This window comes from Pongo abelii, chromosome 6, assembly GCF_028885655.2.
Source record: "Pongo abelii isolate AG06213 chromosome 6, NHGRI_mPonAbe1-v2.0_pri, whole genome shotgun sequence".
Lineage (NCBI taxonomy): Eukaryota > Metazoa > Chordata > Mammalia > Primates > Hominidae > Pongo > Pongo abelii.
Genome location: NC_071991.2, coordinates 147206890 through 147222742, shown reverse-complemented (window position 1 = coordinate 147222742; position 15853 = coordinate 147206890). Strand labels below are relative to the sequence as shown.

Below are 15853 nucleotides of genomic sequence, written 5' to 3'. Positions count from 1 at the left end.
TTGTGGTGATCAGAGTCCAGAATGAGTTCTGGAGCCAAAATCAAGGTATCATGAGGGCAGAATTGCTTCCAGAAGCAGAGGCTTCAGAGGAAAATTCATTTCCTTCCCTTTTCCAACCTTTAAGGCTCCCTCCATTCCTTGGCTTGTGGCCCCTTCCTCCAACAGGAATCACTCTGACCTCTGTTTTTATTATCACATCTTTTTCTGACTGTCACTGTCCTGCCTTTCTTTCATTAAAGACCCTTGGGATTACATTGGGCTCACTCAGATAATCTCTCCCTCTCAAGATCCAAATTTAACCAAGTCTGCAAAGTCCCTTTTGCTATATAAGGTTAACACATTCACAGGTTCTGGGGACTAGGATGTGGACATCCTGGGTGGGGCGGCAGCGGTGCATTATTCAACTTACCACACCTCCCAAAAGTCAGGGCAACCCTCATTGCTTCTCTGAGGCCAGGCCAAATACTCCCTGGGACATTCATATATGTTCTGGTACTGAAATAACTTGTGCCAAAATGAGAACATTTGAGGTTCATCATTCCAGCCATTCCTTCATCTTGGCCACCCTCTGTTGCCCATCAAAAGGTGCTCATTTGCTGTTACCTCCTCTTGACATCTTTTCCTTCATCTTTTTACAGTTTTGTTCTCTTATTCCCGATGACTCTGAAGATGGCCCCCTCCCTCCAACTCTCCATTGTTAAGTAGCAGTGCTGCATCATTGTCAGGTTCACAGGCAGATTGAAGACAAGATGGGTTAAGCTGCACTTTAACCATCTCAATAGCATCAAGATCTTTGAAGATTGCCCTGACCACTTATAACTATTACGCTGACATTCCTCTGACATTCATCGATCATTTTTCCACATTGAAGCCTTATTAGAGGTCTCTGGGCCTTAAGTCTATAACTCCTACCTCCACCCTGCACCAGTCCATCCTTCATACTGACCCAGGGGGGCCTTTATTAACTGGGAAGTCTGCTTACTGAGGCTCCCTGATCTAAAGTACTCCAGTGGCTCCCCGTCATCTGCTGGCTGAAATCCATACTTCAGCACAGCACATCCAGCCTCTCATGAGGGCACTCCTTCCTTGTTCTCCTCATCTCCTGCTCCTCCACTTGGATCTCACCCTCTAGACAAACCGAACTGCCAGCCTTTCCCTGAGCACCATGCCGTTCCCACTGCATGTCGTATCCTCCTTCCTCTCCTCATTGGACCACTTGGTGCACTCCCACTTTCCCCAAGGTCTTGGCCCAAGGCATCACCCAGCCTTCCCTCATCTTTCCAGGTGGAACTGATACCTCTCCTGTTTTTCCCACAGACCCCTGCTCAGGCTCCATCTGTCACCTCATGAGACCATCTCTCACTTTGTGTGTAAAAGTTGTCTGTTTAAAAATGAGGCAAGAGGCCGGGTGCGGTGGCTCATGCCTGTAATCCTAGCACTTTGGGAGGCTGAAACGGGCAGAACAGGAATTTGAGACCAGCCTAGCCAACATGGTGAAACCCCATCTCTACTAAAAATACAAAAAATTTGCCAGGTGTGGTGGCACGCGCCTGTGGTCCCAGCTACTTGGGAGGCTGGGCAGGAGAATCGCTTGAACCCAGGAGGTAGAGGTTACAATGAGCCAAGATCACGCCATTGCACTCCAGCCTGGGCAACAAGAGTGAAACTCTGTCTCAAAAAATAAAAATTTTAAAAAAGAATTAAATTAAAAAATAAGGCAAGAAACTTAGAAGTCATAAGGAGGCCTTCATTCCCTGACAGCTATAAAATGAAGTTTCTAATTTTGTTGTAATTGTCAAGTTTCTTTTAGCCCAGAGTTGTACAATTGTACCTGATTATTTAAAAACATTAAAAACACAGTTTAGACATGAAATACATACACTTAAATAATTATGTTTTATAAAAAATTTGGTCAGAGAGTCATAAATGCAAATATTATGGATTATATGACCCAATTACATCTGGAAGTTCCAGATAGGACCTAATAAACATAACTTTAAATATAGAGCTAAGATAGAATGAAATAAAAGGAAACTCCAGTGTGCCCCAAATGAAGGCAAAACTGTACACCCAAGTTGTCAGCACATGGGTCGCTGCTGGGCCTACCTGGAGTGGGGTGAGGAGAAGGATATGTAGGCCTTGGGCCGACAGAGGTAAAAACTGGCACCTCCTCATGAAGCCCCTTGAAGGCCTCATTTTCGAGGGCCTCATCTTCATTAAATACATGGTACAGAAAAAAATGCATCCCAACACCAAAGGATGATGTGTTAGTTGTATCTCTGGGAAGCAGACACTGAGACATGGCTTGGAGTTCAGGAGGTCTACTGGGGAATACTGCCTGTAGAAGATAAACAGAGGAGGAAGCAGGATCTTTCAGGCAAGTCTTAGGCCACAAGGCAGGGCCAATACCTGTGAAAGGAAAGAGGCAAGGAAGCAGGAACAGAGCAGGATGTAGATCTGAGTTTCAGCCAACCCGATGAGGGGCTCTAGAGCAAATATTGCCTCTCAGAAGTCCTGTGTTGGGCAGAAATAACCAGGCCCTAGGACCCCACCTGCTCAGCCATGGGCTGGGGCTGCCCAAGAAAAGCATGAAAACGAAGGCATTTCCTGAAGGGGTTCACTACTTGAGCTGTCAGTTAGCAGGGCTCCTTGCAGCTGAATGGTAAGTTCCTGAATGGAGATGTGAGTGGCATAGCTCCACGGCTGCCACAGATGACAGAGAGTTTATCTGTTTCAGGCCAGACTCTGGGTGATGGCACCAGAGGGGGCAGTATCTTCCTTGAGAATTCAAAACTACAGCTAGTACCTCATACAGGTTTGTGATTCAAATGTACATTATCCACTGGGCTAATAAATTGACATAAAAATTGGCCTTAGCCCAATGATTGCACTTGAGGTTTCTGGCTGAAGCAAATTCAAAAACAGGAGAAACCATCCCACAATGCGGACCACAAGCCCTGCTCAGTGTAAGCTCATAGTCACACATTGCAAAATCCACAAGGAAACAATCCACCATCAGTGAGAACACAAGCAGCGGATTAAAATCCAAGAGCTCGAATTCATGTAAAGATAATTCAGAAGATAATATAACATGCGTATTTTTGTAATATATAAGACTAATTTAAATGGATGGCACAAAGTAGAAAAAGCAGAGTGGGAAAAGCATAGAAATAGAAATCACCAGTGGCTCTCCCTCTCCCTCTCCCTCTCCCCTTTCTTCGGTCTGCCTCTCCTTTTTTCGGTCTCCCTCTGTTGCCAAGGCTGGACTGTACTGCCGTGATCTCGGCTCGCTGCAACCTCCCTGCCCCGGGCTCCTGTGACTCTCCTGCCTCGGCCTGCCCAGTGCCTGGGATTGCAGGCGCGCGCCGCCACGCCTGAATGGTTTTTGTATTTTTGGTGGAGACGGGGTTTCGCCGTGTTGACTGGGCTGGTCTCCAGCTCCTGGCCTCCAGTGATCTGCCTGCCTCGGCTTCCCGAGGTGCTGGGATTGCAGACGGAGTCTCACTCACTCAATGCTCAATGGTGCTCAGGCTGGAGTGCAGTGGCCTGATCTCGGCTCGCTACAACCTCCACCTACCAGCCTCCTGCCTTGGCCTCTTAAAGTGCTAAGATTACAGCCTCTGCCCCGCCGCCACCCCGTCTAGGAAGTGAGGAGCGTCTCTGCCTGGCCGCCCATCATCTGGGATATGAGGAGCCCCTCTGCCCGGCCGCCCCATCTGGGAAGTGAGGAGCGCCTCTGCCCAGCCGCCACATCGTCTGGGAAGTGAGGAGCGCCTCTGCCTGGCCACCCCGTCTGGGAGGTGAGGAGCGCCTCTGCCCGGCCGCCCCGTCTGGGAAGTGAGGAGCGCCTCTGCCTGGCCGCCACCCCGTCTGGGAGGAAGTGAGGAGCACCTCTGCCCGGCCGCCATCCCGTATAGGAAGTGAGGAGCGCCTCTGCCCGGCCGCCATCCCGTCTAGGAAGTGAGGAACGTCTCTGCCCGGCCGCCCATCGTCTGGGATGCGAGGAGCGCCTCTGCCCGGCTGCCCCATCTGGGAAGTGAGGAGCGCCTCTGCCCGGCTGCCGCATCTGGGAAGTGAGGAGCGCCTCTGCCCAGTCGCCCAACGTCTGGGAAGTGAGGAGCGCCTCTGCCCAGCCGCCATCCCGTCTAGGAAGTGAGGAACGTCTCTGCCCGGCCGCCCATCGTCTGGGATGTGAGGAGCGCCTCTGCCCGGCTGCCCCATCTGGGAAGTGAGGAGCGCCTCTGCCCAGTCGCCCAACGTCTGGGAAGTGAGGAGTGCCTCTGCCCAGCTGCCCCGTCTGGGAGGTGAGGAGTGCCTCTGCCCGGCTGCCCCGTCTGGGAAGTGAGGAGCGCCTCTGCCCGGCTGCCCCATCTGGGAAGTGAGGAGCGCCTCTGCCCGGCCGCCACCCCGTATGGGAAGTGAGGAGCGCCTCTGCCCGGCCACCCCGTCTGGGAGGTGAGGAGCGCCTCTGCCTGGCCGCCCCGTCTGGGAAGTGAGGAGCGCCTCTGCCCAGCCGCCACCCCGTCTGGGAAGTGAGGAGCGCCTCTACCTGGCCACCCCGTCTGGGAGGTGAGGAGCGCCTCTGCCCGGCCGCCCTCTCTGGGAAGTGAGGAGCGCCTCTGCCCGGCCGCCCCGTCTGGGAGGTGAGGAGTGCCTCTGCCTGGCTGCCACCCCGTCTGGGAGGAAGTGAGGAACGCCTCTGCCCGGCCGCCCCGTCTGGGAGGTGAGGAGCGCCTCTGCCCAGCCGCCCCCGTCTGGGAGGTGAGGAGCGCCTCTGCCCGGCCGCCCTGTCTGGGAGGTGTACCCAACAGCTCCGAAGAGACAGCGACCATCGGGAGCGGGCCATGAGGACGATGGCGGTTTTGTTGAAAAGAAGGGGGGAAGTGTGGGGAAAGGAAGGAGAGATCAGATTGTTGCTGTGTCTGTGTAGAAAGAGGTGGGCATAGGAGACTCCATTTTGTTCTGACTAGAAGTTCTTCTGCCTTGGGATGTTGTTGATCTATGGCCTTTCCCCCAGCCCCATGCTCTCTGAAACATGTGCTGTGTCAACTCAAGGTTAAATGGATTAAGGGCGGTGCAAGATGTGCTTTGTTAAACAGATGCTTGAAGGCAGCATGCTCTTTAAGAGTCATCATCACTCCCTAATCTCAAGTACCCAGGGGCACAAACACTGCAGAAGGCTGCAGGGACCTCCGCCTAGGAAAACCAGAGACCTTTGTTCATGTGTTTATCTGCTGACCTTCTCTCCACTATTATCCTATGACCCTGCCATATCCCCCTCTCCGAGAAACACCCAAGAATGATCAATAAATACTTCATAAATAAAAAAATAAATAAATAAATAAAAATAAATAAAATAAAAAAGACTTGTGGACAGGAAAAAAAAAAAAAAAGAAATAGAAATCACCAAACACTAACATAAATCAAGATACTAGGAGTGCAAAAGTCTTTACTTTTTTTAAAAATCAAAATATTATAAAAAAGAAAGTAACATTAGAAAAAGAAACCAACAGAATTTCTAGAAATAAAATATATACTCATTGAAAAATTTTAATGGACTGGTGAAACTGCAGAACTAAATACAGCTGAAAAGAATTAGTTAAATCAAAGATAGACAAGAAAAGTATCCAGAATGAAGGGCACAGAGAGAAAATTATAGACAGAAACATGACATGTTAAGAGCATAGGCTAGGAATATTTACCATGCCTCTATCTAATCAGATGCTCTCATCTAGAAAGCAATGATTAGGAAATCTGGAGAAAAGAAACTTTTTTTAAAAAAAGAATGGCTAACAATTTTCAAAATTTGATGAAAGATATAAATCCTCAAATTTAAGAGGCACAAGTCCTGAATAAGGTAAATAGAATGTAAACCAAAAATAAAATTCTAAGCTCCCCAACTGACTGATGGACCCTTCCCTCGGCCAAGGGCATTCCAAAGCTAACCTGAAAAACTAGTTCAGGCCATGATGGGAAGTGGAGGTTGGACATGCCTCATTATACCCTCCTTCTTTTGGAATCCAGGCACAGCTGACCAGCATTAACATTAAAATGGAGATCCTAGGACTGCCAGAAAAGACTTTTTGTAGCAATAAGACACAAATTCTAGCCTCACTCTAGTATGGCATCACATGAAAAATAGCAGGCCCTGAAAAAATTGAAGTATTTTATCCCAAAACATATTGCTTTGACATATTTTGAAATGGCCCTGCCAAGCTGTCTCTTGAGAGGAAAAATCTACATTCTATAGAAAACCTGTTTCTTTCCAGGTCTTTTCCCTGATCCAGGAGACAATTAACTAAGAGTCTGGCATCTTTTTAGGTCTCATAAAAGCTCTGAAGCCTGCTAGCTGGAGGTTTCATCTGCATGATAAAACCTCGGTCTTCACAACCCCTTATCTTAACCTAGACATTCCTTCCTATTGATTCCAGGTCTTTAGATAATAACTCTTTCAGCCAATTGCCAATCAGAAAATCTTTGAATCCACCTATGTCCTGGAAGGCCCTGCTTCCAGTTTTCCTGCCTTTCCAGACCAAACCAATGTATATCTTACATGTATTGGTTGATGTCTTGTGTCTCCCTAAAATGTAAAAAACCAAGCTGTAGCCCAGCCACTTTGGATCCCCTGGGGCTGTGTCATGGGCCATTGGTCACTCATTTTTTTTTCTTTGTTTACTTCTTAGTCACTCATATTTGGCTCAGAAAAAATCTCTTCAAATATTTTATAGTTTGACTATTTTCATCAACAAAAGGTAAAGTCACATGTAAAAATATTGTGATAAAACTATCAAACACCAAAAACAAAGAGGACATCCTGAAAACAACCAGAGGAAATAACCAGATTGGCTTCTAAAGAAAACTAGTAGATTGATAATAGACTCTTCTATGGTAAACATGGAAGTTGGAAGACAATGGACTAACATCTACAAAGTGGTAAGGGAAAATAACTGTCAATGAAGATTTTATACCCTGATCAACTATTATACAACAGCAAAACCAAATAAAGATGTTTTCAGAAAATAAAAACTGAGATATTCCATTCATATACCCTCACTGAAAAAAAACCACCAAGGACTATCTTTTGGGAAGAAGAAACTTGAACTCAGTAGGTAAATCCTGTAGGAGAAGGATATAAGAAGAAACAATGGTGAGAAAAAAGATCAGTAAATGTGGGTAAATCTTAACATGCATTGACTTTATAAAACAATACAAAGTTTAGGGATACAAAAAAATGGAACTAAAATACTAGAAAACAATCACATGTAAGGTGGATGGAGTATGATTAAAATGAAAGCATTCTATGGTCCTTGTGACTTCAAGAAAAGGGCAGAGATATCAATTACATATAGACTTTGTGAGTCCAACACACATGCTTAAAATGTTCATTAAAACGGCTAGATAAATAGAAATAGAATGTTGCCCAGTAGAGGGAGAAAATTTGATTGAAGAAAGTTTCATTAATCTAATAGAAGATAGGGAAAGGGAGAAAGAAGTGATGAAAAGATCACAAAATAAAATGATGAAAAAAATCTAAATATATTATATTCACTACAAATATAAACAAAATAAGCTTTCTAGTTTAAAAACAACTTGTCAGATTATAAAAGAAAACAAAAATCCAGCTCTATGCTTTTAAGTTTTAGGAGGAGTATTAATTCATAGGAGCATAACCATAAAATAGTTTTCCTTTTTCTTCATGACTACCCTGTAGTTGTGCTACATCAACCCTTCGTTGCTTTCCAGCTATTTGATACCATATGACATCTTGTCAAAATTCTAATACTATATTTCATCACTTTCTGTTATAAGAAAAGTCTCATTTCAGTCTTAGTGTGAGGCACATTTGAACTTTGAGTGAAGCTCAACACAGAACTCAGGTCCCCTCAACTCCGGCTCAGGCTAGCTCTACCTAGAGCACTAACAGCTTGGGATGAAGAGAACATGTGGTCTGCTCTTCAGACCCTGTCATGCTTCCTTCACACAGACACTAGCCTAGGCCTTCACAAAGTTTCACTTTTGGCTTTATAAGGTCAAAAAGGAGGTAGAGGAGAATGTGCTTACATCTGTTGATGGAGAACCTTCATTCAGCTTGGTACCACCTGTGACTGCAGGCATCTGCTGGTATGGTGGTGTCCAGGTAAGTGGGGTAGTGCTCAGCTTCACCCTCACCCCCTCTGACACTGAGAATCACTCCTAAGAGAGGGATCTGGAAAGTATTGACCCTAACTCTTTCTCAGAGGCAGACATCTCATCCTGTGGCCTGTGGCCCACAGCAGCCTCAGAGTCCCTGCCCCTCCCATTCATCTGTGTGCTCTGTCTCAGGGAGGCAAGGAAGCTGATGAGGTCTCATCGCACCATCGGGTTGAGAGGAACTGGGATGGAGTGGGAATAGCCCCACCTGCCCCCTATGTTGCTTTAAGCCCTACTCTGATGAGTTACTTCTTCAGAAATCGACATGAGATACTGTCTGTTTCCATGATTCAGTACATCCACACACTTCAGGAGACACATATCAAAGGCCTCCTCTTCTTCCCTACAGTGGAAGATGGAGGCTGAAAAGGCTCATGAGCCATGTCCTGGGCTCCCACAAAAGAAGACCAAGACTCTCATGTGGTGGAAAGGGAAGGAATAGCCAACAATCTCCCTCTCTTGAAGTCTTCTTTTTCTGTGTATAGGGGGGAGGGGTGTCAGTGGTGGGCCAGTCCTGAGGTGGTACCTCCTGGTCAGCTCTGTGAGTAAGTGACTGTCTCAACTCCTTTTGGCCACATGAAGTTAAAATGCGGGGTTCCTCACATCTTTTGTCCTTAGTATTGAGCCTTAGCCTCAATTCCCAGACACGGGCAAAATGATGCTTGACATCGTGTCACATGATGTTTGCAAGCGATAGACCTAAAACTAGAGGGCACAAAATAGTTCAAAGTAACTCACTACACAGAAAAAGACATACCAGCAAACATTAACCAAAAGAAAGCTGGAGCATTAATATTACTGGACAAAACGGGCTTTAATGCAAAAAGCATTACTAGGATAAGTAAGACCACAATGTTACGAAAAAAAAGTGAGGTTCAATGCCCCTAACAACATGGCCTGAAAATACATATGCAAAAAAGGACAGAGTCACAGAGGAAAAATGGAAGAATCGCAATGGGAGATTTCTACATACTTCTCTCTGTAATTGATAAACAAAAATTAGTAAGGATATAGAAAATTTCAAAAGCATATTCAACTAGTCTTATCCAAACAATTAGAGATTTTGTTCTTTTCAAGTATACATGGAATATTTACAAAAATAGGTTACAAAGCAAATCACAACAAATTCCAAATAACCTATTTTACTCAGGCTACCCTTTAAAACCACAATGCAGTAATCAGAAAGAAATAATAAAATAATATACAAAATGTTTTTAAAAAGAAGAACCATTTACTGAAGAAAATACAAAACAATTTTGCTAACAATTTAATACTGTTTTTGAAACAATTCCTATTGTGATAAATTCATAACAAAAATCTGCAGCTGATTACACAATATTCAGCATTAATGTGCAAATATACAGTTGGTAATCTTGTGGGGGGAAAATAAACCAAGAGTATACACAATTATAGGAGTAATTTCATATTAAGCATGTCATTTTATGAAATGAAATATGGACTACTGAGAAACACAAAGGACTGAACTACTGAAAATGCAACAGCATGACTGAATCTCAAAAACAGTATGCTGACTAAAGGAACCTACATACAGAAGAGTGTGTATGTATGATTCCATTTCTATGAAAAGGCAAAAGTAATCTACCATGGCAGAACAGAGATGCATGGATTCATCAGAACTCAAAGACTGAAAAAGAACATAAGGAACTTTCTTCAGTAATGAAATGCTTTATATCTTTTTTTTTTTTTTTTGAGACAGTTTTTGCTCTCTTGCCCAGTCTGGAGTGCAGTGGCATGATCTCAGCTCACTGCAACCTCCACCTCCCAGGTTCAAGAGATTCTCCTGCCTCAGCCTCCAGAGTAGCTGGGACTACAGGCGCCCGCCACCATGCCCAGCTAATTTTTGTATTTTTAGTACAGATGGGGTTTCACCATGTTGGCCAGGCTGGTCTCAAACTCCTGACCTCAGGTGATCCACCCGCCTCAGCCTCCCAAAGTGCTAGGATTACAGGCGTGAGCCACCGTGGCCGACTGAAGTGTTTTATACCTTGATGGCAGGTATGGAGTACTTAAGTCTTCGCATTTGTCAAAGCTAGACAAGCCATAAACTTGAAATCTGTGCATTACACTGCATATAAATAATACTTTAATTTAAATAATTTTAATGTTTGTGCAACACTTACCATGAAACATGTTAAAAGACAGGCTGGGAGAAGATATTTGCCATCTGCCCATCTAACAAGGTATTGTGGAGATTATATACATAAACATAAAATGTATGCTAACAACAGTATAAAAGATGGTAGGGATAACCTGTTGTAAGGTTATCGCACCATATGTGAAGTGGCATAATTTATGTAGACTGTTAAAAAATTAAAGATGTATATTGTAAAACTGACGACAACCATTTAAAATTATATGTAACTAGTAAGAGAATGGTGAAAAATAGAAATTACTAAAAAATAGAATACTAATATAAAAATAGAATTAAAAAAAAAAAAAACCTCAACTCCAAAGCAGGCAGAGAGAGAGAGAGAGAAGTATCACTGAGCACCTGGAACACAAAGAAAATAACTAGTAAGATGGTAGATTTAAATGCAATCGTATTAGTAATTACATTAAATGTTTGGTGACATGATTAAGATCCAGAATAGATTTTTAATGAAATACCTATAAGCCAATAAGAAAAAGATCTCACAACAGAAACATTGGCAAATGATATGAAGAGGAAATTCAGAGGAAGAAACCAAATGCCTAGTAAACATGAAAAGATGTCCAACTTCATTAATCAGGGAAATACAAATACAAATTAAAATAATCAGCTACCATTTCACACTCATCATGTCGGCAAACGTTCTGAGTCCATTATCAGTAAGTATGAGCCAGGATGGGGAAAGAGAAAATTACACGATGGTGGGTGTGTAAGTAGGCACCATCCCTTCAGTGAGCAGTTCGGGAAGCCGGGGAAAGATGAAGGTGCTCTTGCCATCCAGAGGCCCATGTCTAGGCGTCTCTAGAGACGCACTTTAGCAGTGCACAATGAGACATGCATGCAGATGTCGCTGGCAGCAGGTTTGTTCTCATTCCTCTAGGGGGAATGGAACGTAAACTGTAGTTTATGTATTCAATGAAATACCATATTGTGGGTAAAATGAATGAACCAGATATTCTTGTTTAAACATGTCTGTATCTCAAAAACAAAATGACCCATGGAAAAAAGCAAGTTGCAACAGGATAGGGACTGGATAATATCATTCACATAAAATGTAAAAATACCAAAACCAGTAGTGTGCATTGTCTACGAATGCACACGTTAGGAAATGCATAAAGACCTGGGTGAGAACTCTAGCCTCCGGGAAGGGAGGGGACAGGATGCATAGCTCTGGCCTTACCTCTATCTGTAACTTTCCTTTTTTTTTTTTTTTTTTTTTTGACACGGAGTCTTGATCTGTCCCCTAGGCTGCAGTGCAGTGGGGCGATCTCGGCTCACTGCAACTTCTGCCTCCCGGGTTCAAGAGATTCTCCTGCCTCAGCCTCCCGAGTAGCTGGGACTACAGGGCCGCGCCACCACGTCCAGCTAACTTTGGTATTTTTAGTAGAGACGGGGTTTCATCACGTTGGCCAAGTTGGTCTCGATCTCTTGACCTCGTGATCTGCCCACCTCAGCCTCCCAAAGTGCTGGGATTACAGGCATGAGCCACCGCGCCTGGCCATAACTTTCCATTATCTGAGCTGCCAGCATACTGAGTCCTGTTGCCTTCCAAGACCAGCTCCACTCCTGGGGTTCCATTAGGTAAACACAATGTCCTCTGCTCCCCCCGTCTCCCCCCACTTAAGTTAGTTTCAGTTGGGCTTCATCGCTAGTAACCAGGACGCCTGCCTATAGTTTCTCTTTTTTCCTTTTCAATCCATCCCGTTCTCGCCACCTCGTAGGTATTGAATTAATACATGTTTAAATGGACCTGTCCGGGAAGGGGAGTCCTCAACTCTAAGCTCCTGCATTTCTTTTGGGACTTCTCATGGTTACAAAGAGCATTCATTCATACTGTGACTGAGGGTAAACAAGTCGCTGCCCACTCGGCCTCAGTTTCCTCCTAAATGACCCGTCTGGCCACTTCCAGCCCCAGCAGGGTCTGATTCTAGGAATTCGGTCCTTTCATGTCGAAAACAACACTCGGGCATTTCACAAAAGCACCCAACCCCCTGGCTCCCCTTGGAAGCACAGCCCGCGTCCCTGGAACCCGGGCTGCACTGAGCTGGTCACATGAACTCCGGGCTTTCTCTGGTGTGACGGGTTTCTTAGATCCCTTTGTGAGCGCAGGTTTTGAAAGGGAACGACCCCGGGTTCTGGGTGTGAGAGGCGCAGGGGATCGGCGGGAGGAAGGCTGTCGGAGCCAATCAAGCCGCCTCCAGACCCCAGCACGTCGCCTGGGCTGCGCGCTCCGACTGCGCCTCCGCCCGCGCGCCTCCCGGCCTCGCCCGAGGGTGCCTGGGCAGGCGACGACCCCAGGTGAGAGGCCGGAGGGTCCTGGAGGGTGGGAGGCCCCGGCGGTTCGGCCCGGGCTCCACGACGGGCTGGCCCGGGCTCAGGGCGTGTCCGTCGCCGCCGGGCGGCTCGCTCGACACTGTTCGCTCCTACCGGCTGTAGATGGAGCTGTCTGGGTTCCGGCAGCCTCCGACGAGCCTCGGAGTGTTTCTCTTTAAACGGCCTGAGAGGGACATGCCTCCCAGGATGCAGTTTGTAGCAACATGGCAGCTGCTGTGCAGCTCCCCTGCTGAAGAGGCGCCGGGACGGCAGCGCAGCTCGCAGCCGGGGCCGGGGCCGAAGCCGGGGTCCCAGCCGCGGCCGCAGAGGGGCGGCGCGCGGGCCGGGGGCCGCCGTTGAGGGCCGGGGCCCAGCTCGCCGCCGGGACGCAGCCGGCCGGGCCGCCCGCACAGCCGCGCGCCCCGCTCCGACGCCGCCGCTCGGGCTCCGCGGCCCCGCGCCCGCTGGCCCCGCGCGCCCCGAGCAGGCCGGGGCCCGACGGCCGCGCGCGATCCCCGGCGGGGAAGACAGGGCTGGGCCGGCGCCGCCTGCGGAGAGCGCCGGGCGGCCGGGCCTGCGTGGGGCCGCGCGCAGCAGCGGCGGCGGCGGCAGTAGCGGCGGCGACTCCGGGGGCCCGGGCCGGACAGCGCAGGGCCATGGCCGAGGCGGCCCCGGCTCCTGTGAGGGCGGCCCGCGCGCGCACGGACGCGCGGCCTCGGGGCCCCGGGGACGGCCTGCGTGTCCCGGGCTCGGCGGCCCGGCCTGGGATCTCGGTAAGGGGCAGAAACGCTGCGACGTTGGCGCGGGGGGTGGGGGCGCCCTGGAGGGGCCCGCGCGTCTTGACCCGGGCGGTGGGGGAGGGCTACGGGCCCCGCCGCCGTCCGTGCGAGGCTGCGCTCACGCCCGGCCCGCCACACACGCGGCCCCGAGGTGGGGCGCCCGGAGGCGCGCTCGCTCCCTGCGGGGCCCGCGCTGCGTCCGTCGGGGTAGCCGCCGGCACGTTTTCCGCAGAGCTCGGCCCCGCGGAGCTTTCCCCGGCCCGGGCGCGGCGCTGACGCGGCTCTCCCATTTCGCAGAACGGAGACACTGAGGCACAGACACCTGGCGGCGACCCGCCCTGCCGGCCCCAAGGTCACGTAGCAAGGCATCCGTGGCACTGTGCGGCAGCCCCAGAAAGGCCTGCCCAGCGGGCTGCGGGCCTGGACGGGGAGGGGGGTGGCTCTGACGGCGGCCGCCCCTGGGTGAGGGGCCTGGGCCGCCCTGGCAGCAGACGCGGCCCGTCGGGGGCGGCGGGGGAGGCCGGGCAGCGCCCAGCTGGGCATCTCCGCGGTGGGAGCAGGTGACCCTCTGAGCTCCAGCCTCTGCCTCCGGCCTCTGCGTCTGGAAGGTCGCAGGCTAAACTTTGGGTGCCCTGACAGATGGTGTCTGGGGAGTAAGCTTCTCAGGGGTTGGGGGCTGATGTGCCTCTTCAGGGAAACACTCTTAAAAAATCATCCCTCAGATCCTCCCGCAGACCTGCTCTTTGAGACACCCTGGCCGTGCTAGTGAGAAGATTACTGCATGAGAGTCAGTGCCTTTGAGCCTCAGTTTCCTATTGTGTACACAGGAAGGAGGCAGGATATATAGCTTTCTAAAAAGCCTCCCAATTCTTTAATTAAAAAAAAAAAAAAACTCTTGAGAAAATAAAATCAAACGAAGATTTTTACATGCCTTACTCTGGGCTCAGGCCTTCGGGGCCCTTGAATGGTATATAATGCTGGGTGAACCATACTGGGTCATTCAGAAAAATGCCACGACTTTCTTAATAAGTCAGATACTGTGGTTATTGATGCTTCTGCTAATGTGGCATGAATCCTGGAGACTCCGTCCACTCCTGATCCGTCGGGGAAGGAGGGATGGTTAAATCCTGCAAATATGGTTCAGAAGAATTCTCCCTCCAACCCCCTACCAGCAATTTGAGAATTTGAGCTTATTCGTTTTAGATATATTTACAGCTCCCTCCCTCTCTTTGGTCATTTCTTTCTGCTTAGGGTAAGATAAGCCGCAGGTTTACCGGGATGGATGAAATTATAGCAAAGGGCTTTTATTTGGGAGGCGAGGGAGGGAACATGCTCCTGTAGCCCCTCTACAGTCCTCCAAATCCGGAAATGGAGAGAGATGGTCTAATAAGAGCAAAGAAATAGTATTTTCCTTTGGTCTCTGATTTGTCTAGCTGGTAAAGATGCCTTGGTCTGCTGGCTCTGTTTACTATACTGGAGGGTTTTTTTTGTTTTTTTTTCGTTGTTTCAGTTAAACCTCTGCATTACTCAGAGAGAGAGAGACTAACTTGCTTCCCGGGGATTTTTTCCCCTTCTTCTTTCTAGTGCTAGGGAGATACCCTAATCTCCCTCTGAGGCAAGGGCTGTAATGTGCCTATTGTGTTGCCTTAGGCAGTCACTTTCCCTGAGAGCCACACGCCTAGCCTCGAGGGTCCCCAGCGCTTCCTTCACAGGGAGTGAAGAGTTGAGAGGTGGCTTAGCTGTTGATGAGCCTGCAGGTTTAGGGGTCTGTGAGTTCCTTGAAGATGTTTGCAAAATTCTGTGTATGTGCCCTTGTGTCTTTTTTGAGGACAAGAACCCACAACTTTCATTAGGTTTTCAAAGAGGTCCCTGACCCCAACTTAAATGATAATATCTCGAAAGGCAAGGCCTTCCTCCCCACCTCTCCCAACCCTATCAAACCTGCCACAGGTCTTTGTGTATAAATAATATCCAGGCCTCGGGATTTTAGAGGTAAAAAGGATTCAGAGCACACACCTGCCTGGCCAGCTGCCTCAGTTGACAGTTAAGGCCTCAAGGTAGCCTGCAGGCTGTAGAACCAGACCACTGGGTGACCTGGGGCAAGTTGCTTAGCCTCTCCTGTCCCCAGTGTTTCCCTTTACTAAATATGGATAGTAACTCTAGTAGTACCTGTTTCATAGATTTTGTGAGGATTAAATGAGATAATCCTTTAAAATGCTTAACACAGCTCATGGCACATAATAAATGCTGGATAATTGTTAGCCATTCTCAGCTGATTAGTGCTCATGTCTGGTTCACAGCAGAGGCTATTAGACGATACTATCTCAAAAACCTTTTGTGAATAGGATCTTGAATATTCAATCCGTGGCTTAAAAGTGTGATGCTGTCACAGTTAAGTCAC

General features: G+C 48.2%; 1 protein-coding gene across 2 annotated transcripts in view; it reads left to right on the top strand.

The window, feature by feature from the left end:
- The first annotated feature begins 12539 nt into the window (after positions 1-12539).
- Positions 12540-15853, top strand: part of ZNF777 (zinc finger protein 777) — a 29964-nt gene continuing 26650 nt past the window's right edge. The window contains exon 1 of one of the 2 annotated variants that reach the window (XM_024250362.3): positions 12540-12658. Coding sequence is in view for 1 of the 2 variants with exons in the window: in XM_024250360.3 (XP_024106128.1) it covers positions 13330-13446 (117 nt within the window). In the remaining variant the exon portion in view is untranslated. Of the gene's footprint in view, positions 12659-13267; positions 13447-15853 lie in introns of those variants that run through there. The other variant, XM_024250360.3, reaches the window with a different exon arrangement.